Source organism: Trichosurus vulpecula, chromosome 1 (assembly GCF_011100635.1).
Source record: "Trichosurus vulpecula isolate mTriVul1 chromosome 1, mTriVul1.pri, whole genome shotgun sequence".
In the NCBI taxonomy this organism is placed as follows: domain Eukaryota; kingdom Metazoa; phylum Chordata; class Mammalia; order Diprotodontia; family Phalangeridae; genus Trichosurus; species Trichosurus vulpecula.
Window position 1 is genome coordinate 416,165,134 of NC_050573.1, and position 25,929 is coordinate 416,191,062.

The following is a 25,929-nucleotide window of genomic DNA, read 5'->3' on the forward strand; positions in this document are numbered from 1 at the left end:
AAGTCAAAGTGCCAGTTGGGGGAATTCCATCATGTTTATTTTACTGAAAAAGTATGGAAATTTTAAGTAGATGCCAGGTTGTTTCTACTTTCAGTTCCTTACTTTCAGTATAATGAGCTCCTGGCACAGGTCACCCAATGTATCTGCACAGATACCATTTTAAGCAGATGAGTCCAAAAATCTTCTATCTCTGTACTACTACTCTTCACTTCACCCCCACCCCTATCAATCTTTTCTAGTGTCTCACAGTTTGGGAGGGAAGTTTATTTTAAGTCCATTCAGTCTGACCTCAGGCCCTTTTGCTTCAGGTTAAATCAATTTCATAGACTGCTGTTACTAGAAGAAATTTCTAGAAGTCATTACTTGTTAGTTTTGCTTTAAAACCACCTTGTGCCAATGATAATCCATCCATTATGCAAACAAGGCATATTAATGAACTTATAGGGACATACAGCAAGCCTATGAGTGCAGGCTCAGGGAAGGAAGGAATATATTTTATAATTAACTGTAAATAACATAAGAAGGTGAAGTTTATCAGGAAAGGAACCAGTTTTCACCAAGATTAGAGAGGTGGAATTTTGTGGAGATGAGAGAATGTTTTCCAGGTTGGGGGATCGCATGCTGAAAAGATGGAATCAGTTCAGTTTGGCCCAAATCTGGATGTCTGGTTTATTAGGCACAGATAGAGTCCTCACTGGGAAGTTCTTCCAGTTGGACAATAAATGAACTTCAAGTTGACCTAGAAAATGTAAAAGCAAACTTTCCATCTACAATAAAGTCAAAACGCTTGGTAACCATGCGCTATAACTAAACATTGTTCAATTCTGAGAAATAAATTTAAATGATGCCTAATGGTTTGCTTCATCATTGTCTCAACATGCACTATCTGACAAAACATTCTGCAACCAACAAATGTATTTTCTTACTACTTCTAGCTGGCTAGCATTTATATAATGTTTTAATATTTGTTAAATGCTTCACAATTATTATTGCATTTTATCTGGGAGGTAGATGGTATCATAATTACCATTTGACAGATGAGGAAACGGAAGAAGATAGAGGTTAAGTGCCTTGCCCAGCCAGGGTCAAAAGATTCCTTAGTTACCTGAGGCTGGATATGAACACAGGTCTACCCAACTCCATTCAGCATTATCCACTTCACAACCTCCTTATAGGTTTCTGTATCCTAGATACTGTGCTATCTGCTAGAGATTCAGAAATGAGATGGTCACTGCCCTAATATAGTCTAGTGGGCAAAGCAACATATACACACATAAGGAAATATGCATAATAAAATCACATTAATACAAATACTATTATGACACTATTTTATTAACAAGTAATATTAATATAAATAAAACAATAAAATATATACAAAGTTAATCATAGGATCTTACATTTAGAGCTGGAAAGGATCTCAGAGGCCAGTCCTCTAGCCCAACGCCCTCATTAATTGCTGGATTTACTGAGTATTTTTCCTGTCTTTTTCTTTCCCAGGATACTCCGTTGCAGTTATTTCTACCGGTAACAGTGTCCATTTTGTTGCGGGTGCTCCCCGGGCAGGTTATACTGGCCAAGTAGTAATGTATAGTGTTAATGCTGATGGTAATGCCACAATCATTCAGTCTCACAGAGGTGACCAGGTAAGTCCCATCGTTTTAATTGGTGACGTAAGTCTGCTTTGGCTTCACAGACTCATGCTTACGTATGAGCCATGTGACAGCAGCAAATACACTACCAAGGTCGTATCACTGGTTGAGGGAAGGCTTTGCCAAGTCATGGGGTCATAGATTTCATACCTTCTTATGGGTCACTGATTCCAACCTCCTCATTTTCCAGATTAGGAAACAGACCCAGAGAGGTTAAGCAACTGGCCCACAGTCACACAGCTAATTAATGTCTGAGGTGAGGTCGGAAATCAGGTCTTCCCAAGTTGTGTTTGTCCTTTGTTTTCGAAGAGGAGCATGACATCAGGGAAATGATGACATAACTTGCAGGTGACTTTGAGTGTTGAGTGAGGGAGGGCTGTGCAAGGTCACCAGCCTCACTTTCTCCTCCAGAGCCATCTGGATCCCGTGACCTGATATGCATCAGAATGACCAGAGATGACCCAGGATGCAATGGGAGACCCTAGCCCTTTTAGGCTCAGGCCTTTTCATGTACTCACTTAGAGTGAAGTTAACACCTATTCAGCAAGTCTTTAAGGAGTTAGTCAAGGGATGACCTCTTTAATTAGGAAAAAAGGGGAAAAAATCAAGCTGGAAGGGGAAGACCCTCAGGATTGCTGTTCTAAAGAGATGCAGTTACCACTGACATTCACTCTAAGCCTGGTGGGCCCAAATGGCAGCCATCAAGTGGAGCTTTGGCAGGGACCTATCCATGAGCTTCTGAGTGAACTGGGTTTAAGGTTTCCCAACTTCTAGGACAATTCTCTAGCCACTATACAACATTGAATCTCAGGAGATTAAAATGAGAAGAGAGAAGTGACAAAAGCATTTTTGCGAAGTATATGTCTTCTATAATTATAAGGACAGAATTTATTTTTGTTGTTGTTTTGTTAAAAACTCAGCCTAAAATATTCCACTTTTCCATATGGAGAGTTATTCAGGTGCAAGCATTTACATTTCCAGCTAGGAATGGAAATACAGTAAATTTGGATACACTAGAAATAATGATATAGTGATACCTTACAGACAAGGCATCACCTTTCCAGCACCCTGGTCCTTATTAGCAGGGATGTAGTGCATGCGTAGACAGAGTTTAAAGGTGCTAGGATGAGGAGGTGTCTCAAGTCATAGATGAGTAAAACTAGCATATGAAGGTCAGAATCTTAATATCATTGTATTTCATTCCAGATTGGCTCCTACTTTGGCAGTGTGGTGTGTTCCGTTGACGTAAATAGAGATACCATTACAGATGTGCTTTTGGTGGGGGCACCAATGTTCATGAATGACCTTAAGAAAGAGGAAGGAAAGGTCTACCTGTTCACTATCACAAAGGTAAAGCCATAGAAAAAAATAATTAGATTTTATAGCAACATTCAAAGAAAATGCATCTGAACTAGGAAAGATCTTCATCCACTAAATGGTAATTGCGTTGCTTATGTTTTATTCACTCAATAGCATGTAGCTGTCAAGATATATCTTAAAAACTCATACAACTTAGTTTTGGTTTTAGTTTTATGGATGCTGCCTAATTTAGTGCCATTTCCCTAAAAGGGGGTACACTTGCATGTAGGCGTTGCAGCAGCAGCAGCAGTCTGGGATTTGTTTTTCCCTAATTCTTACTTTCCCATTATCATCATTTTACAGTGAGGAATAGTTGCATCAGGCACTTTGGAAATTTTTATATTAACCCAGATGTATTATGCATTAGTTTTTCAGGAAATTCCATTTCTTGGTGTAAGAGTTAGTTATATGTCCAGCTCATAGGACTTCAGTCCTTCCACATAAAATTTGGTAGTGTGTGATAGATCCCTGAAAACCATGGGCGTTACATTCCAGGCCTTCATTCAGTGAATGCATATATATGATAATTCCTGATGAACTGAAGCAGAGGATGGGTGTTAAGTATAGTCAAAGAAGAAAATAAAAATTAAGGAGAACAGGTCCACTGATGACCTAGAAAATTAATTGGATATAGAATTAAAGGGGAGGGGGTGGAAAGAGAATCTAAAATCTGTTTAGTGAAGGATGTAGTTGATTTTTTTGTAAACCCATGCCAATTTCACTGAATTATAGACTCTTAGAGCTGGAAAAATAGCTGATAATATCACCCTAAGTAGTTAAAATTAACAGAAGTGTCCATATTTGCACTAAAATTATTTATACAACTCTGAGGACTCTGTACATAATCTGAAATAGTATAGAAAGTGAGATGTAGAGAAATGGCTGCATCTACTTCTTGGAATTTTCACAAAAATACCAGAATTTCAGAAAGTAGAATCCTGTGTCAAAAATTCTGTATTCTTGTTTGCCAACCTGTCAGAGGGGAAAATATCACCTGATACTTGACCAAAGGTCAATAATGATTTAATTCCCATGGCTGGGGCAGGGGAGAGAGAGAGAGAGAGAGAGAGAGAGAGAGAGAGAGAGAGAGAGAGAGAGATCAACCTAGCCAAACTTTAAGAGTAAGGAGAGAGGTTTTTTGTTTGTTTGTTGCCGTTTTTTCCCTACTATGAAGTCATGAACCATTTTTCAATCTTGTCACAAAATGAAAAGATAAACAATGTCTTTCATAAATTATCCCTCTCTCTGGGTAGTTTAATTCAACAAATAAATGCCTATGTTTATGAAAAGCAGCAAGGTATAGATATGAGCAAAAGGCTAGTCTTGGAGTCAGGTAGAGCTGAGTACAAGTCCTGCTTCTGATGTACACTGCCTGTGTGACCACTGGGTATGTTTCTTAACTTCTTAGTGCCCAAGGCAGTTTTTTAGTACTACAAGTAACAGAGAAAATGCAGATCTACATTTGGAGGGAATGTCCATATGAGAAGTCCTTTATTCTACCTGTCCTTCTGTAATATTAAGTTGGGACTTTTTTACTGTTTTAGAATGCTAAATTAATTAAGTTTCTTTGAGTCTTACTAGGTGTTAAACCCAGGCCCACGCCCTTTTTACTACTAGGTGCAAAGCCCAGGATGGTTAGCAAACTAGTTTGCTAGTTTGAGAGAGGCAGGAAGCCCCCAGGGCCTTAAGGGGAGTTGCTAAGACCAGAACCAATAGTATATGCCTAAGTTCTGGTCACTCAGATGAGTTTGATGACGTCTAAAGACTGTATAAAAAGAGAGAACAGAGTTGTTTGTGTGGGGCTCTGAGCCACAGGAGGAGTGGCGAGTGACTCTGGGCCAGCAGTTGTTAAGAGTTTCCCAGATCATGAACCCAGATGTTGATGGTTTCGTGGTAACTATGAATTGTGATCTGGTCTATTTATGTCGTGGATGTTTATAACTTGTTTATATTTGCTCAGAAGTTCAAGTTACTGGCTTTTCCTCCTGAACTAAGTAAGTTTATATGTATAGGTTGGATTAAAGTAAGATTGTTAACCCCTTAATGCTACTTTCCTTAGTAAAGCAGATCAAAAGAATGTGTGCTGGCAGTGTTCTTGTTGTTGGGCTTGTATTGGTCTTTCACCCCCACAGCAGCTGCTAGCTGAATTGTTGCAACATCTTCTTCTCCTTCTCCTCCCTAATATCCTCTCCTCTGCCCCACCCCCACAAATGCACACCCTAATGCAATCACAGGTTTGGAACATTTAAAAAAGAAAGTGCTAGGCACTGAGGTTTGCAAAGATGAAATAAGAGACAGTCCTGCTTTTAAAGTTGGTGCACTCTAATAATTGGCAACCTCATGCTTCTCTATATGCACTTCATTTTAACAAAAAAAGTTTTATTAATGCCTTTTGTTTTTTACACTACATTTATTTCTCCATATGTTTCCACAGTCCCACTGAAACCTCCCTTGTAACAAAGATTAATAGTTAAGTAAAATTAACCAACAATGTTATACACACACACACACACACACACACACACACACACACACACACACATAACAGAGTACATGAATTCCGTACCTGGAGTTCCTCACTTCTCTACTAAGAGGAAATAAGTCTGAGTATTGGTCTGGGATCCAGATCTGCTATTTTAATAAATTTGAGTTCTTTTAGTGTTGCTTTTCATGTATGTGATTATAGGCATCATGTATATTGTCCTCCTAGTTTAGCTTACTTAGCTCTTACATCAATTCGTACAAATCTTTCCATCTTTATTTTTACTATGTTCCTCATATTCTTCCTTTCTTATGATGAAATATTATTTCACTATATTCCACCCAATATATATCCATATATTCCAAAATATTCCATTATATTCCAATATATTCCATTATCTATTTATATTCATATATTTCATTGTATGCCAAAATTTGTGCGGCTGTTTGCTTTTTAAAATGAAAGTCTAAATTAACATGTTTTATTTACTTTAAATTCTTAAAGATTTCAAGAGACCTTCACCAAGAGTTCATCCTATTTGCCTTAAGGATAAAACACAAATCGTCATACAGATGTTTAAAGTACCCCATTCCACAGTCTGACTCCAACCTACCCTTCTACACTTATTAAAAGTCCCTCCTTAAAACCTACTCTCCAGTAGCACTGACCTGCCAGCTGTTCTTCCCTGGCTCCATTCTCTTGGCCATCTCCACTCTCACTCATCTATCTCATCACACTTGGAATGTGGTCCCTCTTCAATGTCATCTCTTAGAACATTTAACCTCCTAGAAGGTTTAGCTCAGGTGCCACCTCTTATGAGAAACATTTCTGGATTTCCTTTAATTGTTAGTATTCTCTTACTTTGCAAGTTACCATGGTTTTTTTTTCAAATATTCATATGTAGCACATGCTCTGGGGCTACTCTCCCAACCCCAATTCATACTAACAGTTTGAGTCCCCAAGGGGTGGGCAAATAGATGCTAAGGCCAGGGTATCCCTGAGTAGTTGAGATCTTCTTAATGCTATAACTCATAAACCCCAACCTGTGTATGTTTTCTCATGATTAATATTTGATATCCTTTAGTCACCCAGGCTTAATTAACTTTTAGTTGAGTGTATTTATTGGGACAGTTAGATGGTGCAGTGGATAGAGTGCCAGGCCTGGAGTCAGAAAGACTCATTTTCCTAAGTTCAAATCTGGCCTCAGATACTTACTGGCTGTGTGACCCTGGGCAAGTCACTTAACCCTATTTGCTCATCTGTAAAATCTAGTTTCCTCATCTGTCAAGAGATGAAAGCTGGAGAAGGAAATGGCAAACCACTCTGGTATCTTTGCCAAGAAAACCCCCAAAGGGGATGACAAAGAGTCAGACATGACTGAAAAATGACTAAAGAGCAAAAGCATATTTATTAAGGTAGTATATAACAAGAAGGCTTGGTGAAAAACATACCCTCCAAAGTCAGTGACATTCCCAAAACAGCATATACAAAGTCAAGGGGAAAGTGAACTCAGGCTTAAAAAGAACATATGGCAAGACTCAGTATTCCTCAAAGTCCTTTTGTCCAGATTCCTCAAGAAGGCCAGATGTCCCCTTAGGTACAGTGGAGCTTTTCTAGCAGGCTTTAAGCTGCCTTTCCTCAGTGCGGCTGGTCTGATCTTAGATCTTGAGGCAGACCATGCACCAGCTGTTCTGGAGATGCTATGAGGAGCAAGAGTTAAAAGGAAATCCCAAACCTCTGCCCCTGTAAAGGTCACACAGTTTTCCTGTGGTTGAGGTAGAGGAAGGAGAAGGAGAAGGCGATGGCAAATGCTTTTCTCTCTTTTCCTCTCCCCAAGTGATTCCTTTTTAGGAACTTGGCTGGAACTGTTCTCTCGTGATTTTTACTCACTAAAATACTAGATTTAAAACTAACAAACTGTTTTTAATGCAGGCCCTATAAGGCATGACTAAGTTCCTCAATCAATCGGAGCAGACATCCTATTGCATGTAATTGTAATGCCTTTGATCGATTGATTCAATAAAGGTGCTGGGGCCCTGTTTTCACCTAGTTCATACCACTGCTTGATTAATTGTAATTTCCTGACAAAGATGTCAGGAAGTAACATATTATCTTTACCTTAAGTGGGGTGGGTAATTGATTTGACTGACTCTGTCCCCATCCTTATACAGATATGTCAAATACTCCAGTAGAATATAAGATTCTTGAAAAGTTAAGTATCATTTTAATCTCTGTATCTCTAGTACCTAGCACAGTGCCTTGCAACACAGTAGGTATTTAATTAGTTTTATTTGAGTTTGAAATGTATAGCCTTGAAATTAGCAGAAGCTATTATTCAGGACAGATAGAAAAAGATTGTCCTAGAACTCCATGGATATAAATTGAAACAAAGGCAAAGAAAGACTTGTTTTTCCTTCACCAACTCTTTTGTTATTCAGTCATTTCATCACACCTGACCCTTTGTGACCCCATTTGGAGTTTTCTTGGCAAAAGTACTGGATTGGTTTGCCACTTCCTTCTCCAGCTCATTTGGCAGATGATGAAACTGGGGCAAACAGGATTAAGTGACTTGTCCAGGGCCACATAGCTACTAAGTATCTGAGGCCAGGTTTGAAATCAGGTTTTCCTGACTCCAGGCCCATAGCTCTACCGACTACACCCCCGAGCAGGCCCCTCACCAACTCTTGAGTATGCAGCCTATTAGTTTAGTGTGATAGGTCAGGGATGGGGATAAGGACTGCATGTGTGGTTTCGGATGAGGAAACTGTCTCTACCAATTCAGGTCATCACCTTCTCTGTAGCTTCCAGATTTGCAGAGTTAGCCAGAAAACTGAGAATTTAACTAATTAACCATGGGGACGTAGCCAGATATGCATCTAAGGTGACATGACAGGTCTTCCTCACTGTTCTTAGAGCCAGAAACATTTCAAATATAAATTCCCTGAATTGATAGCCGAAGAGGCCAAGGATCTCATTTCTAGGGTTTTGAAGCATAATATTTCCCAAAGGCTGTTATCAAAGGGACTCTTTGAACACTCCTGGATGGTAGCAAATTCTTCAAAACCCCCAAGCAGTCCTAAAAGCAAGGAATCTGTACAATCTTCAGATTCTTGCCTTATAGGAGATTTTGGACAGGGTTATTCTGTAATCCAGAAAGAAATAATACTGGAGAGATGGGTGTAGTTTTCAGAAATGTCCTCTGTCTGGGCTGTTGAAGAGGGACAAAATTAACTCATGTGGTCAATACCTTAACCTGCTCTACTTGTTATTTCCCGGTTCTGTAAGTCAGAACACTTAACCATACTTAAGTCTTATTGAAAAGTAAGATAGTTCAGTAGGTAGCTGGGTAGCACAGTGGATAGAGCACTGGGCTTGGAATCAGGCACAAGACTCATCTTCCTAAGTCAAATCTGGCCTCGATACTTACTAGTTGTATGACTCTGAGCAAGTCACTTACCCCCGTTTGCTTCAATTTCCTCACCTGTCAAATGAAAATGAAATAGCAAACCACTCCAGTATCTTTGCTAGGAAAAAATGAAATGGGATTGGACATGATTGAAAATGACCAAACAACAACACATATAGTGCAAGAAATAAAAGTCAACATGAGTTCCTGTTGCCTATTGGCTCAATACCCCAAGGCAGGGTATGACAGAGGGGCTGCCAAAGAGCCTGCGTCCTTTGGAAGATGCATAATGTTAAATTTCCTGAAAAAGCTGGACAACGGTTGTCTTCATCTTGATGTTTTTTAAAAGACATGCAGAAACATCCTAGTAGCTATAAATGTTCCATGCTAAGCTGTCTAATACACTAAAATAAAACAAGGTTCAGTTTATGAACATATAAATGAATTGTATCTTTACTTGAAGGAAATTCTGGTACTTAAGAATATATTTTTTTGCCACCAAAGTTTTAATGATGTTTTAAAATTTTATGTATTGGAACTTGCTTTGGAAGTCATTACCAATAGATTCTTAATACATGGCAAGCAAGATTTATTTTAATCAACTATCCTCTCTTCTTCCCCAAAGGGAATGTTGAATCAGCATCGATTCCTTGAAGGCCCTCTAGGTTTGGAAAATGCCCGGTTTGGCTCAGCGATTGCTGCTCTATCCGACATTAATTTGGATGGTTTTAATGATGTTATAGTGGGCTCACCCCTTGAAAATGAGAACTCTGGAGCTGTTTACATTTACAATGGACATCAGGAGACTATACGAACAAAATATTCTCAGGTAAATGTTGTCATGATGACATCCCTGTATATTTTAAATTTATGAGCTAATGTTAAGATGCACATTGATTCTTTAGTGGAAAGCTAGTTGTTTCTGTTCCTCTCTTCTTTCCTTTTCCTTCCTTCCTTCCCTTCCTCCCTCCTTCCTTCCTTTCCTCTTTTTTCCTTCTTTCTCTCTTTTTTTCTTTTATTATCTCACCTGCCTTCCCACATACCCACTTCCTATTTGGAAAAAATAAAGTAAAGCATAGCCCTTGTGATAAATATGAATAATCAAGCCAAAAAATGCTCATATTGGCATTGTCCCCCAAAATTTATGTCTTATTCTGTATCCTGAGTCCTTCACTTCTCTTTGTCAAGAGGATATGATGGAAGCTCTCTCTTTTCTTCTCAGTGACAGTAGCAGCTGGTTTCCACAGAATGCAAATATATTAATAGCTAGCATTTATATAATGTTTTAAGGTTTGCAAAGCACATTACAAATATCATTGTCTAATATCAAATGTGCTCATTTCCAGAAAATCTTAGGGTCAGATCCTGCCTTTAGGAATCAGCTCCAGTATTTTGGAAGAGCATTAGATGGCTATCAAGATCTGAATGGAGATTCAATCACTGACATATCCATTGGTGCCTTTGGAAAAGTAGTTCAACTCTGGTGAGTCAGTGAAAATTTTTAGCTGCCGTCAGACCAGGGACTTTTCCCCTTTTCCCTTTCCCCCAGGTGAAAATAATTTTAACAAGCAGATAAAATATAAATTTCTTGAGGGTGAGTAATGTTTTATTTTTGTTTTTGTATCTCTAATGTAATGTATAGAGAACTGGCTTCAGAACCAGGACCACCTGGATTCAAATACCACCTCTGATACATACTGTGTGACCCTGAGCAAATTAATCCTCTCGGTGGTCTGTAAGGCTGTAAATTACAGAGAAGGCGCTGACTCACCTTGGTGAAGGGAGTTACCTCACTAGGCAATCCCTCCACCAGTGAAATCAGAGGTCTAGTCCCCATCTTAATAAATACTTAGGGATGGCTTAATTATAGTAAGGGATATTGTGATAGATTTTTGGTTTCAGAGGTTTATGCAAGATAAGATGATATAGGATAGACCTCACTTTTACAAGGTGGCAATAGTAAAATATAGCAGTCATGGTATAAACATCAGAGCATGCGTTTGTTATTTCTTGGTGAATAAAAATAGGCTCGAGGAGTATGTCTCCTGCATTGAAGAGCTAAGTGTATGTTGAATCACAAGTGTTAAAACCGGACTTGGTTTTCAACAGTACTCCAAGTTGCTTCTGAGTGTTACCTTATCCTCCAGCTCACTGAATGGAAATTTCCTTATTAACCATAATGGCATTGAGAATATGGAAAATCTGAGTAGTATGAGCTGACTTTATCTTCCAATGGAACGATGGGGGCATTCTTGTTTCCAGTTTTTATGTGCAAATGACTTTTATTTCATTAGGCTTGACCTCGAAACTGGCCTCTGCAGCAGTTGTGGGGCTGGAGAACAATAGGAGAAATCATACAGCAGTATGTGGTTTATGAAGCCTCTGGTGGCAAAGTGGACAGTACTGTTAGGTGACTAGAGTCAAGAAGATGAGTTCAAATGCTGTCAGGCCCTGACTGGCCATGTGACCTGGTAACAACTGCTCCACCTCAGTTTCTTTATCTCTAACATGAGAATAATAACAGTACTTAGGTTACAGGGTTGTTGTGAGGATCGAATGGGCTAACATTTGTAAGTCACTTTTCCCAAACTAAATGTGCTTTATAAATATTAGCTATTTTTATTATTATAAATAGCCATGTGAGGTAGGCAGTGCCAGAAGGCACCTTTACCTTCATTTTACAGATGAAGAAACTGAGCCTTCAGTGATGAGCTTTACCCAAGGCCACAGAGCTGGTACCTGGCAGGGCCAGGATTTGAATGCCAATCCAATGCTCTTTCCGTTGTACCATGCAATAAGAGGTTTTACGTTGAAAATATGGAAAATCTGAGTAGTATGAGCAGACTTTATCTTCCAATGGAGTAATGGGGGTATCCTTGTTTCCAGTTTTTACATACAAACGACTTTTATTTCATTTGGCTTGACCTCGAAACTGGCCCCTGCAGCAGTTGTGAGCCTGGAGGACAATAGGAGGAATTCAAGGGCCATATGATTCACGAGCCAGAAATACACACTGGACTAGATTGTCCCCACAAGGCCAGTGAGGGAATAAATGAAGTCAGACAGAAGCAGAGAGCTGGAAGAAACAAAGTCCTGAGGAGAATTTGGCTCAATCTTTCTATTTGTCACAGTTGAAAAAGACATTGTAAATGATGACTTGGGTCCAAGAAGCTTAAATGCTGGAAAATGTTATGCCGCTGGTGCCGTATATAACATTAGTTTCAGTACTTGACATTACTAATGCTATTTTACTTCAGGTTTGAGAGAAGTAAATGGGGTTTGAAAAATTAGAGTATCAAATTCATCTTTTTATGGAAATTATTCTTGGATAACAATTAGTGATTTTTGAAATAGAGACAGTTTGGTGAGCTATGTTGAGGAAAAGGTATCACATTATTTTGAAAGACTGCAGGTACAGAAAATCAACGTTTGGTTTTATTTTTAAACAAACACACCAATGCCTTTGCAGCCAAGTAAATGCTAAGAACTCCTTTCATTGCTCAAGATTATTGCTGTGGTTTTCAGTGTCTGAGGCTCGTCCTTTTGGAGGTCCCCAGTGGTCAACATTTAGCCTTCATGGTTGGCTTTGACTTTTGTAAACAGCCAAGAGTTTTTCTTACCTGGTTCTCATGCGTGGGGTGTGATTAAACTGAGCGATAACATTTTTTTTAAATCAAAAATGAGTTGTGTCTCCTTTTTCTTACGTGACTCATAAACTGGCCCCTGATCAGAGAATGAGTTGAAAGCTTGACACTTCAGTTTTACCGACGTAGAAATTGAGGTACAGCCCAGTGGTTGAAGGGGTTGCCTGCTGTCACACAGCTAGTAAGAGACAAAGCTGGGACTTCAACCCAGATCTCCTTATTCCAAGACCAATGTTTTTATAGTATTCCTCTCTACCCCAAGTCAGGCTCCTTGTCTTCATACCATGATGCTTCATTGACACCCATTCATTCAAAAAAACTCCTAAAAATTTTTGGCCTCTGACAATATAGTAGGAATATGTGTGGTGACTCTTCAGGTGGTATTGAAATTCAGGTGGATTATCATTAGATAATCAAATTTGTAGGAGTAGATGGCATTACTTTATAGCAGTGCCATAGTACTTTATAGTACCAATGAAAGAGCTGTCACATTGGTTGGTACGTGGGATTGAGTCTGATTTCCATGCACAGATGAGCACGCAGCACCCATGCCACCTAATCTATGGCATTTTGTGCACTTTATGCAGTAGGTTTCCTATGCCATGTATTGCAAATGAGGACATGGGGTATGTTGTGGCAGGTTATAAAGAACTTGGGAGCCCCAGGTTCCAGTCTCTCTTATCATTGCCACTGTGCATGCCCATTTTGTTAATGAGGCTCAGAGAGGGAGAATGACTTGCCCAAGGCCACGTGGCTTATGAGAGGCAGTGCCAGAGCTTGAATCTAGGTTGTCTGACTCCCAAGTCTGGTGTTCTTTCTGCTCCATCAGTAGTAACATCAACCCAAGTTTGTTTATATATTTCAGGTCACAGAGTATTGCTGATGTGTCCGTAGAAGCTTCATTTACCCCTGATAAGATCAATTTGTTAAACAAGAATGCTGAAATAACCTTCAGATTGTGCTTCAGTGCAAAATTCAGACCTACCACACAAAATAATCAAGTGGGTAAGCAGACTCCAAATGATCTTTTTCAAAATGCATTTGCATAAATCTACTAACAATAAATTGAGTAACATTTTTGGATTGAAGACCAAAAGAAAAAGACCTGGGTGTTGGTGCATTCATCCTTCCAGCACTTTTGTAATGCCCGAAAATAGAAGCTGGGTGGACAAGGGCAGCTTGGGACCAGCTTTGCCCAAGTTCAATGAGGTAATGAATGCCTTCGAGGTAAAAGTTGTCATTCTCTCCACAGACAGCTATCCTTGGTCGTAGGCTCCGTGATTAGACTAAACACAAAACCTTCCCCCGAAACATTAGACCTGGATGGATCAATCACTAAAAATGTATTAAGATCCTAATGTGTGCTGGGATAGAATGACAAAAATGAAATAATACCTGCCCTTAAAGAGACAAGTATCTTACTGAGTTGGGACTTGAGAGAAGGAGCAGTTTCCTATTTATCTTTCTACCACTCTCGGCATCTAGCATTGCACCTAACACATACATGGTGGGTAGATGAGGATCTGTGTGAATTCCTACCCTACATCCCACCCCCATATAGATAGCAACCTGTCTATGATTTATTTCCCAAGTCCTAGGGAGTTGCCTGAGGCATATAGAGGTTGTATGACTTGTCCAGGGTCATACAGCTGGTGTGAGGTAAAGAGAAAGCATTTGAATCCAGATCTTCCTAATTCCAAGCCCAGCATTTTGTCCACTACCCCATCTTCTCTCTGTCTTGCATATAGTTGATACTTAATGTCTGAAGGGGTGAAGTGAATGTTGACTACCTAGTAATAATAGATGCTAGGGAAGAAGGGAAAAAAAGAATTATCAACCTAGTATTCCTCTCCTTGAACTAATACAGATGATACAATTAGAATAACTTTTGGTGTATAAAGTCAATATATAAAATAGAGAGTCAGCATAACATAGCACATATAGAACCGGCCTAGTTTAAACCTTTCCTCTGCTAGGTACCTACTCTCAGGAGATGTACTGTTAAGTGTTTAACAACCAGCTTTCTGAAGGTGACGTGGCTACTTTTAAGCTTAATCTGCATTATTAAATTTTTTTTCCCATTCTTTTCTTATGTCTAGACAACCAACAAAACAATAAATCAAGCCATAATTATGGCATTTGTCGATTTCCAAGACTGTAAACGTTCACACTGAAATTTTAACAATCAGCTAGTGAGAGTCAGTATCTGCTGACGCCTGTGCGGCCCTGCTGATTTGTGGCTCCAGTCTAGTCCTTTTACCTTTCAATGCCCCAGGCAGCTCTATAAGACTTGCAGAACAGGTACCAGTCTGTATAGGTAGAAGGAGCTTCCTCACTGAGAACTACCAACAGCAAAGAAATTATAAGTCTAGACCAGAATAGAATAAAATTGTGCTAATTTGCTTTGTATGGACTGAAAAGGCTATAAGAATACAGAAAAAGAAGAGATTCTTAGCTCAGCTAGAGTAGTCTAACATGCTGTCATGAAAAAGACTTGTGTTGAGGGGACAGTAGGAGACATGCATCCTGGCCACATTCCAGTAAGGGTGCTCACCCTTTTTCCACTGACCCTAGGCCTCACGGCAATTTGAGGAGAGGAATTATGATGTAACGGAAAGCATGTTGGATTAAGTGTCAGGACAGCTGAGTCTGTCACTGACTACTTATGTGACCCCAAGGTCATATCATTTCCCTTTGCTGGAACCATAGTTTTCCCATCTGCACAGTGAAGGGGTTGGATTTAGAAGTCTCAGCTCAAGCACCACTTTCTGCATGAAGCTGCTAATCCACCCAAGTTGCTAGCCCCCTGCGCTCGAAATCACCTTGTATTGTTTTCATTTTTGGACTCATATCTGAACATGGTGCTTCCTCTGATAGAACATAAGCTTCCTGAGGGTAGGCAATGTTTCTCTTTTATTTTTGTATCCCCAGTTCCTAGTGTAGAGCCTGGCACTAAGCAAGTGCTTAAATGATTGTTGTTAGATTAATTCTTAACATCCCTTTCTGTTCTAAAATCTTGTGGTCCTATAAGGCTCATCTTAGGCCTCACAATCTCCATAAAAACTTCCCTAACAACTTTAGCCTTCATTGATTTCCCCCTTCCCTGAATTTCTGTAGCATTTGTAGGCTATACCATTCAGTTTGGCACTTTACTAATGTTATGAGGTGTTTGGTTTCCTGCTGTTTCATGTGAGGTAGGCTTATGTTCTCAACAACTTTCTCAGTCTTTGTGACGGCTAGGGTCACCTGTGGCTCCTGTATCTGCTACAGAGTGGAGCACACGGTGTGTATATTTAAACAACATTAATTAATTGATTCTACATGGAGAAAATGATTTCTGTAAGAACAGGAAGGAGAATGATTTGTTTGTCAAGGGGTATCAAGGCTGGTATTAGGAAGACCTGGTCTCACCTGAACTGCTGTACTGCCTGCCCACACATGTTGGACCATGGAAACGCACATGGCACGTACACACACAGACTCTCTCTCTCTCTCTCTCTCTCTCTCTCTCTCTCTCTCTCTCTCTCTCTCTCTCTGTCTCTCTCTGTTTCTCTCTCTCTCTCTCTCTCTCTCTCTCTCTCTTTCTCTCTCTCTCTCTGTCTCTCTCTCTGTCTTTCTATATCTCTCTGTCTCTATCTCTTTGTCTCTCTCTCTGTCTCAGTCTTTGTCTCTCTCTCTCTCTCTCTCTCTCTCTCTCTCTCTCTCTCTCTCTCTCTCTCTCTCTCTTCTCTCTCTCTCTCCTCACTCAATTGAGCTCGATCTCACTCTTGCTCTCTCTTGCTCTCTCTCTTACATATTTCTGACCCTTTCAGAAGAGATACAAGTTGCTTCAGGTAGGTGGTGAATTGGACAGACAAGTTGATTAGAATGCTTGAAATAATTTCATTACGAGTAAGATGGCCTTATTCCATTAGCATTACATAGTAAAAAGTTGGAATTGAGTCTTGTTTTTTATTTGCTAACTCCTGCTATGTGACAGAAAATGCAACAAATTTATTAAATGACTGTGCCATCAGTTAATGCTGCTGAAAATATTTGTAAAATGTTTTATTTCATATAGTATGCTAAGGTACAGGAACATTTTGTTTGTGGAACTAGTGTGCTCCTCTTTCCTACTAAGTTATAATATCCAAAAGTACTTTGGTCAGTCAGTCAATTAATTCTTTTTAAGTGCCTTCTTTGTGGGAGAGATTGTACTTTCAATGGGAACACAAAATAATTTTAATCTGAAAGATGGAATATGTTAGTGTTGTTCAGTCATTTCAGTCATATCTGACTCTTTGTGAACCCATTTGGAGTTTTCTTGGAAAAGATATTGGAGTGGGTTTGCCATTTTCTTCTCCAGTTCGTTTTACAGATGAGGAAACTGAGGCAAATAGGGTTAAGTGACTTGCCTAGGATTACACATCTAGTAAGTATCTGAGACCAGATTTGAACTCAGATCTTCCTGATTCCAGGCCTAGAGCTCTACTGCACCATGTAGCACAGGTCTACACAAAGCAAATACAAGGTCACTTTGCAAGCTGTGGGGAGAAGCTAATAGGAATTATCAGGAAAGGCTTCATGTAAGGGATGGCACTTGAATTGAGTCTTGAAGGAAATCAGTGGTTTCAAGAGGTAGAGGGAGGTGAGGCGGTAGTGAATTCCAGGCATGTGGGACAGTTACTACAAAGGTTAGGAGACAGGAAATATTATGTTATGTATGAGGAAGAGCAAAAAGACTAGACTGACAATATCGTAGTGTGTGCAGAGGGGAGTAATGTGTAATATAGCTGGAGAGGCAAGATGGGACCTGGGTGTGAAGGAATTTAAATGCAAAACAGGATTTTAGGGAGCCATTGGAATTTATTGAATAGTAGAGGACATGGTCCTGTTTTTTGTTTGTTTGTTTTTTTAGGAAAATCATTTAGGTAGAAGCAGAATATATTCTTATAAAGAAAGAAACTGCTCTGGATATGTTGACATCTTACCTAAGTTCTTATAAAATATATAGCAGAACTCCAAAACCAGGCACTAACCTCATAGCTGTGTGCTTTCCCTATTTTTTAACTTTTCATATCTGTCTAGAATTTTTTTCTTTAGATTTTTTCAAAGATCATCCCAACTCTGTTTAGTACATTTCACAGACTTGCCTTTACAATGCACAAGAATCATAGAGGTAGTTCAGTCCCAAAATCATTGCCTTATGATTCTTAATAGATCAGTCTCCTTAAATGATTCAGTGGAAAAATATATTCATTGGCAAACCATGGCTCACTGTCTGGTCAGAGTTCTGCCCTGGAAACATCTCATCTCATATATCTTCTCCTTTTCAAATGGAATTCATCCCTCCTGCCCTAAATGTACTCCAAACTAACTTTCTGCCATTAAGGTTCTTCTCCATTCACCATCTTTCTTTTGAGGTTTCCTGAGTTCTCGTTTGGTATCTGTCCCTTTTACCTCAGGCCCTTGTTTGGGCATAGACAGGTCAACAATGTTGTTGGTGTTAATTAACTGCATTATTTTTATACCATATTAATTTGCACTACTTTGTTGTACACAAGGTTCCATTTGCATGAGATGGCTCATTTTCAAACCACTGAAATAACTAATTTTGATAACATTTTCTCTGTTATTTCTGTTATCAGATATCTATCGTAACTTGGGCAAATCATTTAAAATTCCAGGGCTGCAATTTCTTCACCTATAAAATAAAGGGGGTGGACTAGATGCCTCTGAGGTCCTTCCTGGTCCTAGATATATAATCCTATGTGACCTTGATGTTTAAGCATCAAAAAACTAAAACTGGCTACCTCTTCTATGAGACTATAGACAACATTGATAAGGCTCTTGGGTGTCCTTGTAGAACTGCTGTTTTCAGTAGGTTAGCACACTCAGGTTCAAAAGTACAGAAAGTACTAAAATAAAAGAGATGAGATTCTTGGAAGGAGTGGATCGTGCTATTAATAACAAGTGTTTTCCATAGAGAGATGGCCAGAGCTTTTCTCTGCATTTTGGATACAAAATGACAGAAGGTCTTAATTACCTACTATAGTTCTATTTTTCAAAGAAACTGGCCAGTTAATATCAGTTCTTAATTCCCTAATATCCTCTTTCATATTCCTTTTCGTAGGTCAGGGTTTGTTTTTCAGTTGTGTCCAACTCTTTGTGACCCCATTTGGAGTTTTCTCAGCAAAGATACTGAAGTGGTTGGCCATTTCCTTCTCCAGCTCATTTTATAGATGAGGAAACTGAGGCAAACTGGGTTAAGTGACTTGCATAGAGCCACCTAGCTAGTGAATATCTGAGGCCAGATCTGAACGCAGGAAGATGAGTCTTCCTGACTCCAGGCCTGGTACTCCACCCACTGTACCACCTCGCTTCCCCAGATCAGGGTTAAGGATGCCTTAATTTTTAAATTATGGTTAACTTCTTCCAGTTATATTGAGAACAGGTATGGGGAGGGGAATAGAAGTTCAGCAAAGGGACTGAAGAAGCCAACCTGGGAAAGAAGAGTTGATGGCAACCCCTTCTCTGCCTATATTTGGCTCTTTGTTTTCTACCTGATCTTATTTTTCTTTTAAAATTACTTGAACAGCATGGAAACAGAATGTATTATTCATATAAAATAATTCCTTCCCTGCCAATGCACCCTTTACAATACATTGTTGTTAGAATCTAATAACATGATATAACATATATATGTACATATATATTATATATATAACATGTAATGCTTAATTAGCACTTGATTTCAAAACCTTTCACATACACAATCTTGGTTAATCCTTGCAGCAGATCTGTGAGAGGGGTGCAGATGAGGAAGCTGCAGTTTAACAAAGTGACTTACAAGATTAGTTCATCTAACTTAGAATTGGCAGAACCAGGACTCAGACACAGGGCTTTTGACTATATAGCTAATATTTCTTTTCCCCACATTATACCACCTCTGTCATGAATTCACTCTAAAAAGGATGAGTCATAAGTATACTGGCCAATAATCATTTTTATATTATATGTGAAACAGTCTGGGACACGGCAAAGAGAGAGGAAAAATGGTGGCCTAGCTAGTCCAAGCAAGAGATCAGAGGCTGAAAGGTCTTTTCATTAACACGTTTCATTCATTTCTATTTGGGAAGGTTTTGGTCTGACTAGATGCCACTCCCTTTTCTTATTATACTTTGTGTCTTTGCCATCTTGCCCTCTGAAACAAAACAAACCTCTTATAGTACTTTCTCTAACTTTGTAATTAGAAACATATTTAATGTTCTTTGTTCTTATTTGTGTGAGCTAGGTGGCATGGTATATAGACTGCTGGTCTGGGAGTCAGGAAGACTTCCAGACCAGCCTCAGACTCTTATTAGCTGTGTGACCCTGGGCAAGTCATTTAATCTCTGCCTCAGTTTCCTCAATTGCAAAATGTGTGTAATAATAGCATCTATCTCCCAGGGTTGTTGTGAGAATTAAATGAGACAATATTTGTAAAGCGCTTAGCATAGTACTGGGTACATCATAGACACTTAAGAAATGCCCATTTTGTTCCTTCTTAAACAGATATTATCTACAATATAACACTTGATGCTGATCGATTTTCCTCCAGAATAACCTCTAGGGGACTGTTTAAAGAAAACAATGAAAGATACATTAAGAAAAACATGGTGGTATATCATGCACAGACTTGTTCAGAGCATATCATCAATATACAGGTAAGAACTCATAATTTTCTCCTTTTCCCACCATGAAATTTCCCAAATAAATGAGAGCTTTTCAAGCTCCTCCCTTTAAGTATATTTTTGACCTCTTGCCTATTTGGCAAATAAAGAATGCAAATATCATTCTGTGATAATATTTGTGATTTCTTTACTTTTCATTGAGCATAGTAAAGTCTTTCCACTGAGAGTGGAGATTATTTCACTTTTTTGTCTTTGCACTCCTGTGCTTAACACCTGCTGTTGCCTGGCTTACAATAGGTATTTGTGTAATGACTGTTTATTTTTTGATTGGTACTTAGGTCCTCACCTTAAGTAAGCTATTGTTGTTCAGTGGTTTCAGTCCTGTCTGACTCTTCACCATCCCATTTGGGGTTTTCTTGGCAAAATTGCTGGAGTGATTTGCCATTTTTTCTCCAACTCATTTGACAGATGAGGAAACTGAGGCAAACAGAGTTAGTGATTTGCCCAGGGTCACATAGCTAGTAAGTGTAAGTAAGTAGGAGGACACATTTAAACTCAGGTCTTCCTGACTCCAGGCCCAGCGCTCTATCTACTGCACCACCTAGCTTCTCCAAAAACAAGCTATTAGTAACATATTAATAAAAAAAAAGCAAAGTCAATGTTTTCTTAAATAGAATTCTCAGCGTCTAAATACAAGGAAACTCACATGCCAGCAAATTGTATGGACATTTTCTTACCTAGTAAAGCGCATTTATTGTTATGCTATTAAGATCACCTCCGGTATTAGATTAATGTCTTGGATTTAACTTGGGATGGATAGGAGAGAATAAATGATAGCAAAGTCAATGTAATTTAGTCCACTTTCGTGTTTTTATTTGATTTTAAAAAAATAAATATGATTGCTTTGGGTGGGAAAGCTAACAACAGTAAAATTAAGTTATAGATGATATACATATTTATCATTAGAAACCACAAATGGGATTTGAAAGTAATTTATCAATCAACAAGCATTTATCAAACACCTCTTCTGCACCAGGCATTGTGCTCAGTGCTCTGGATTCAAAGACAAAACTGAATCAGTTGCTGCAATGAAGGAAATTCCATTCTTTTACAACATATACATATACATTTACATACACACACACACATACACATATATATATATATACACACCGATATATGTGTGTGTGTATATATATATTCATGTATATATGTATATGTGCATACAAAATATATAAAATCACTAAAAGATGATTTGGGGGTGTCGCAGGTTGGGGGGTGAAGAACTAGCAGCTAGGGCTGTTGTAAAAGGCCTCCTGTAGAAGGTAATGCCTAAACCGAGTATTGAAGGATACTAAAAAACAGAGGTGAGAAAAGAGTGCACTCCAGCCACTAGGGACAGCCAGGGCCAAGGGACAAAGGTGGAAAATGGAGTGGCAGGAATGAGCAACAGTAAGGCGGTGCTACAGTATGCAAAGGGGAATAATTATAATAAGCTATAAATATAGATTGGGACCAGAATATAAAAAGCTTCAAATGCCAAATATGAGTGTTTCTTTTTAGTTCTAGAGGCAATAGGGAGCTATTGAAATTTATCGATTAGGAGAATGACATGGTTAGACCTACATTTTAGGAAAGTCACTTTGACAGCTGTGTAGAGAATGAGTTGAAATGGGGAAAGGCGGGGGGGCAAAACGGTGAAAATGTGCAAGCATGGTAGAACATGATAAAGTATTCTTCCAGGTTAGTTTGGGTGGGATGATGATTAAAGGCAGTAGAAAATTAAAACTTATCTAACTGTTTTATAATTACAATTTGAAGACATAGATAAGACAACCAAGTGAATCATTTATGAATAAAAGCCTGAAATATATACATTTTTCATCTTTGCTACAACTTTAAAGATAGGTGAAAGATGTTCTTTCATTGGCATAATTACTCCTTCCACCAACAAAAATTGGTATCCCAACTATAACTTAGTGAATGGTGTTAGGAAGTCACCATATTGAAAAATATACCACCCTGTGGCCTACCTAGTAAGGAGTCTCTCTGAATTTAGCTAGTGTGATCTTCAGACAATCAATTTACTATCAATTTCTGGGTTCATGTTCACAGACTTCCTAGCTTGGGAGACTCTACCAGATCTGATGGTACAGTTAATTAATCAAAGGCAAAACTAAAAATTCCTGCCTTCAAGGAGCTTACATTCAGTTGAAGGAGACAATATGTACATTGTAAAATTTAAATACTACTTGCATATTTTTTGAGAATAGGGGGTTGTTGACGTTTGAATAGCCCTTTCCTAAAGTACGTGTATAAATACATTCAGAGGGGAACTGGCTCAAAATCACTTGTTACATTGTTACTAAGGACACTTAACTTTTGTAATTTCTAGTCTATAATAGTTTATTTTAACTGAAAATTGTGAGATGTCATTCCTTATCTAATGCTCCAGTTTGTTCTTGTGCCACTCGGGAGCTTAGTTTCCTAACTTCCTACCCAGTAGAGAGGAGGGTGGAGGTCATTCTAGATAAAACTGAGGAGAAAGCTTATGAATCACAACCCTAGAACCACCACCCCCCAGGATCTTCTTTTTCTACTGCCCTAATTGCCAAACTCCAGGGATCTTCTCTGCCCAAATTGATTTTTTTTTATTTGGCTAGGTAAAAGAGACCATTCTTTGTCTCATTTCTTACCTAGTCTTAATCACTGAGTGGACAGTGCTTCAGTAGAAATGAGACCTGGGAAAGACCTTAGCTTAAAAATGCCAAGGTCTCCCACTGCATCCCCGGCCATCTCCAGTCCTCCTCATTCATATCTTGCCACTAGGCCCAGATGGCTCTGGAGGAGGAAGTGAGACTAGTGGCTTTGCACAGCCCTCCCTCACTTAAATCTCATTCATTTGCAAGGCATGGCATCACTTTCTGGACGTCAAGGTTCTCTTCAAGAACAAATGACAAACAATTACCAAACCAGGTTTCCTTTCGGACCACAATCCAATATCATATGGCCAGCCACTTTACCCAGGAAGCTTAGTGGTTCCTGAAAATTAAACTTTTTTGGTAGAAAACTAGAGAAATAATTATTTACCAAAAGACTGGATTCTAGATTATAGTGATAGGCAGTGGAAGATGAGGGGAAAGAAATTTCTGAGGGTTCTTTTTTTTCTTCTGATTATTCTAACTTAATAGATCATTAACTTTTGTAACCATTACTGATTTATCTACACTACACTGAAGTCCTGCTCTGTTTGCTCATTACAGTGTAAGAGTGCCCCAAGTTCTTTAAGACTATGTCAGCACAATGCAAGGCTTGGAAGAGTCTACCAAACAAAAGGATGCATACATGGACCCATCAGCTGACTATGCTTGTCTTCCCTCAAACCTAGCTAAATTTGGAGAGGTTCCTCAAAGGATAGGGTTTAGCTACTGTTACTTAGAGACCATTTAGGAGGTGAATAGAGTTTGATTTGACTAGTCAAAGGGAGGATATATACTTATGGAATCCCGCAACCTTAAGGAAGCGAGTGTCCATGATCAACAAAACCTTCTGATTATGCTAGTTGAGATAAATGATATATTTTTTAATGAGTTGAGTTTAATGAGTTTAATTTTATTTGAGCTTTTGGATGAAAATGCCAAAAACTAACAACATGTCTAAGAAGCTGGAACTTCACAACTTGAAGGATGTGTGATTTCATCGGTCCTGAATGTGGGTCCTGAATGAACCCCTCAGCATCCTGTCTCTTGCTACCCATATTCACAATTGAGAGTTGACCATATTCATAATAGTGAAATCATTGTGACTACTTTTAATAAAATCACTTGCTTTAATTTGTTCAAATTGAAAGGGAAGCTTTGTTTCTTAGGAACCTTCTGATGTTCTCAACTCCTTAAATGTCCGGGTGGACATCAGTTTGGCAAAGCCCGGTACGAGTCCTGCTCTCGAAGAGTATTCTGAGACTTCAAAGGACTTCAGTGTAAGTAGAGGTCTGGCCTTCACAATTTTTAAAGTGACTAATTCGTTCTTTGACTAAATCAAACTAAACTCTGATAGTCATAGTGCCAATGCTAATAATAACACAATCTCCAAGTTGTCTCCCTTAACAGTATGTGTGGGGAAAATGATATTTTCACTTTCTTTAGATACCTTTTTTAAAAGACTGTGGGGATGACGGAGTCTGCATCTCTGATCTTGTCCTTGAAGTTCAACAGAAAACGGATACTCAGTAAGTTTCACTTTGAAACTGTGTGTGTGTGTGTGTGTCTGTGTGTGTGTGTGTAAAAAAGGGAGGGGGGAGAGAGAGAGAGGAGAAGAGAAATAATATATGCTAGAGAAGATTTTGTTCAGTGACTCTTTATAAATAAGTTATTTATTATGTGGGGAACATTTGCCATGAACAAATACCTATACAAATAGAATTTCTGTTCCTGGCATTAGTATAGAAGGAAATACTTGAGGATATGCCTATTTGTATTTTAAAGTGACAATTAAGAAAACATAGTAACATTTCATCATTTTACTTTCATTCTTATCTGAAGTGGTCCTAATTCAGTTTATTGCTCAGAAATATTTTATTCTCAGTACTTCAATCTCATATAAAACTTCTTTGTAATTTTTGTGTGTTGTCTTTAAATATGCAGGTTTGATTGATTTGGAGACAAATTGTGCCATTTGCTCTAGTTTTTTTGCTTTTATTATTAACAGAAAACAGCCATATGTTGTCAGCAGCCAAAACAGAAGGTTAACATTTGCAGTGATGCTGAAAAACAAAGGGGAAAGTGCTTATAACACCAGAATTGTGGCTGCTTTTTCAGAAAACTTGTTTTTTGCCTCATCCTCTGCATCGGTATGTGATGGTATACACTGACTAACCTAACTTTTCTTCTTGCTTAGAGCATTTGTTCATTTGTGTCTGTAGATGGGGAACTCTTTGTTTCCTCTTCTGGTACTGAAACCATTCTTCTCTTCCTAAGTGCCTTTGAAGCTGCTCAGCTCCTCTTCCTCATTTAAAGCAGCGTTTCCACCCTAATAATAAAAACACTAATTTTGTAACTTCTAACTAAGGCAGGTTGTTGGCATATAAACTGGCACTATATCTAGACAGATTTTTGCTTCACTGGACAACTTATCTTTTCCTTTCCTCTGAGACTTGGCGCAAGAAATATTATACTCCCCTAATTCCCAGTAGCACATAGGTCTGGTGCTGCTGCTGTGTCTGCCCCCCACACGCCTCAGCCTGAACTTGCTAAATCAAAGGGCTGATATGCACAGAGTTTAGACTCATTCTTTGTAGCTTTGGAACCACAGGCGTTTCTGTGGTCAAGGTTTTTGTGTTGGAGCCAAACCCTCTAATCAAATAGAGATGAACACTGTGCCAGAAACACATTCGAATGTGGATATTTTCCCCAAGGGATAAAGGAAAATAAAGCAAAAGCTATAATTTGGGGTGGTTTTTTAACAGACACACTTAAGAATAGGATAAAAAAGATTTTTATCTAGTTTCTTATTTAAACTTGTTGGGCTTAGTTTTGAGCCTGCCCTGACCTTTTCAGGGTCTTTTTTGGGTGGGGGGGAATTAAAAACGCAACTTTCTATTTTAAAGGAAAAAAGATTCTAAAAAAAGATTTAAATATTTAAGCTTAAGAAGTTAATAGCGGAGTGCAGTGTCTTTTAGCATTGTTTTCATTTAAAATATTAAAGTCATTGTACAGACTGCTCTCTTGGTTCTGTTTTC

At 38.7% G+C, this 25,929-nt stretch overlaps 1 protein-coding gene across 1 annotated transcript in view; it reads left to right on the plus strand.

Annotated features, from left to right (window-relative positions):
* The window catches only part of ITGA2 (integrin subunit alpha 2), a 147,897-nt gene that overhangs the window by 82,924 nt on the left and 39,044 nt on the right, over positions 1-25,929 (plus strand). Inside the window, exons 12-20 of the mRNA XM_036761894.1 lie at positions 1,498-1,643; positions 2,856-2,999; positions 9,522-9,725; positions 10,243-10,379; positions 13,406-13,545; positions 20,074-20,225; positions 24,061-24,171; positions 24,338-24,420; positions 24,900-25,041. Of these exons, the coding sequence (XP_036617789.1) occupies positions 1,498-1,643; positions 2,856-2,999; positions 9,522-9,725; positions 10,243-10,379; positions 13,406-13,545; positions 20,074-20,225; positions 24,061-24,171; positions 24,338-24,420; positions 24,900-25,041 (1,259 nt within the window). The remainder of the gene's footprint in view (positions 1-1,497; positions 1,644-2,855; positions 3,000-9,521; positions 9,726-10,242; positions 10,380-13,405; positions 13,546-20,073; positions 20,226-24,060; positions 24,172-24,337; positions 24,421-24,899; positions 25,042-25,929) is intronic.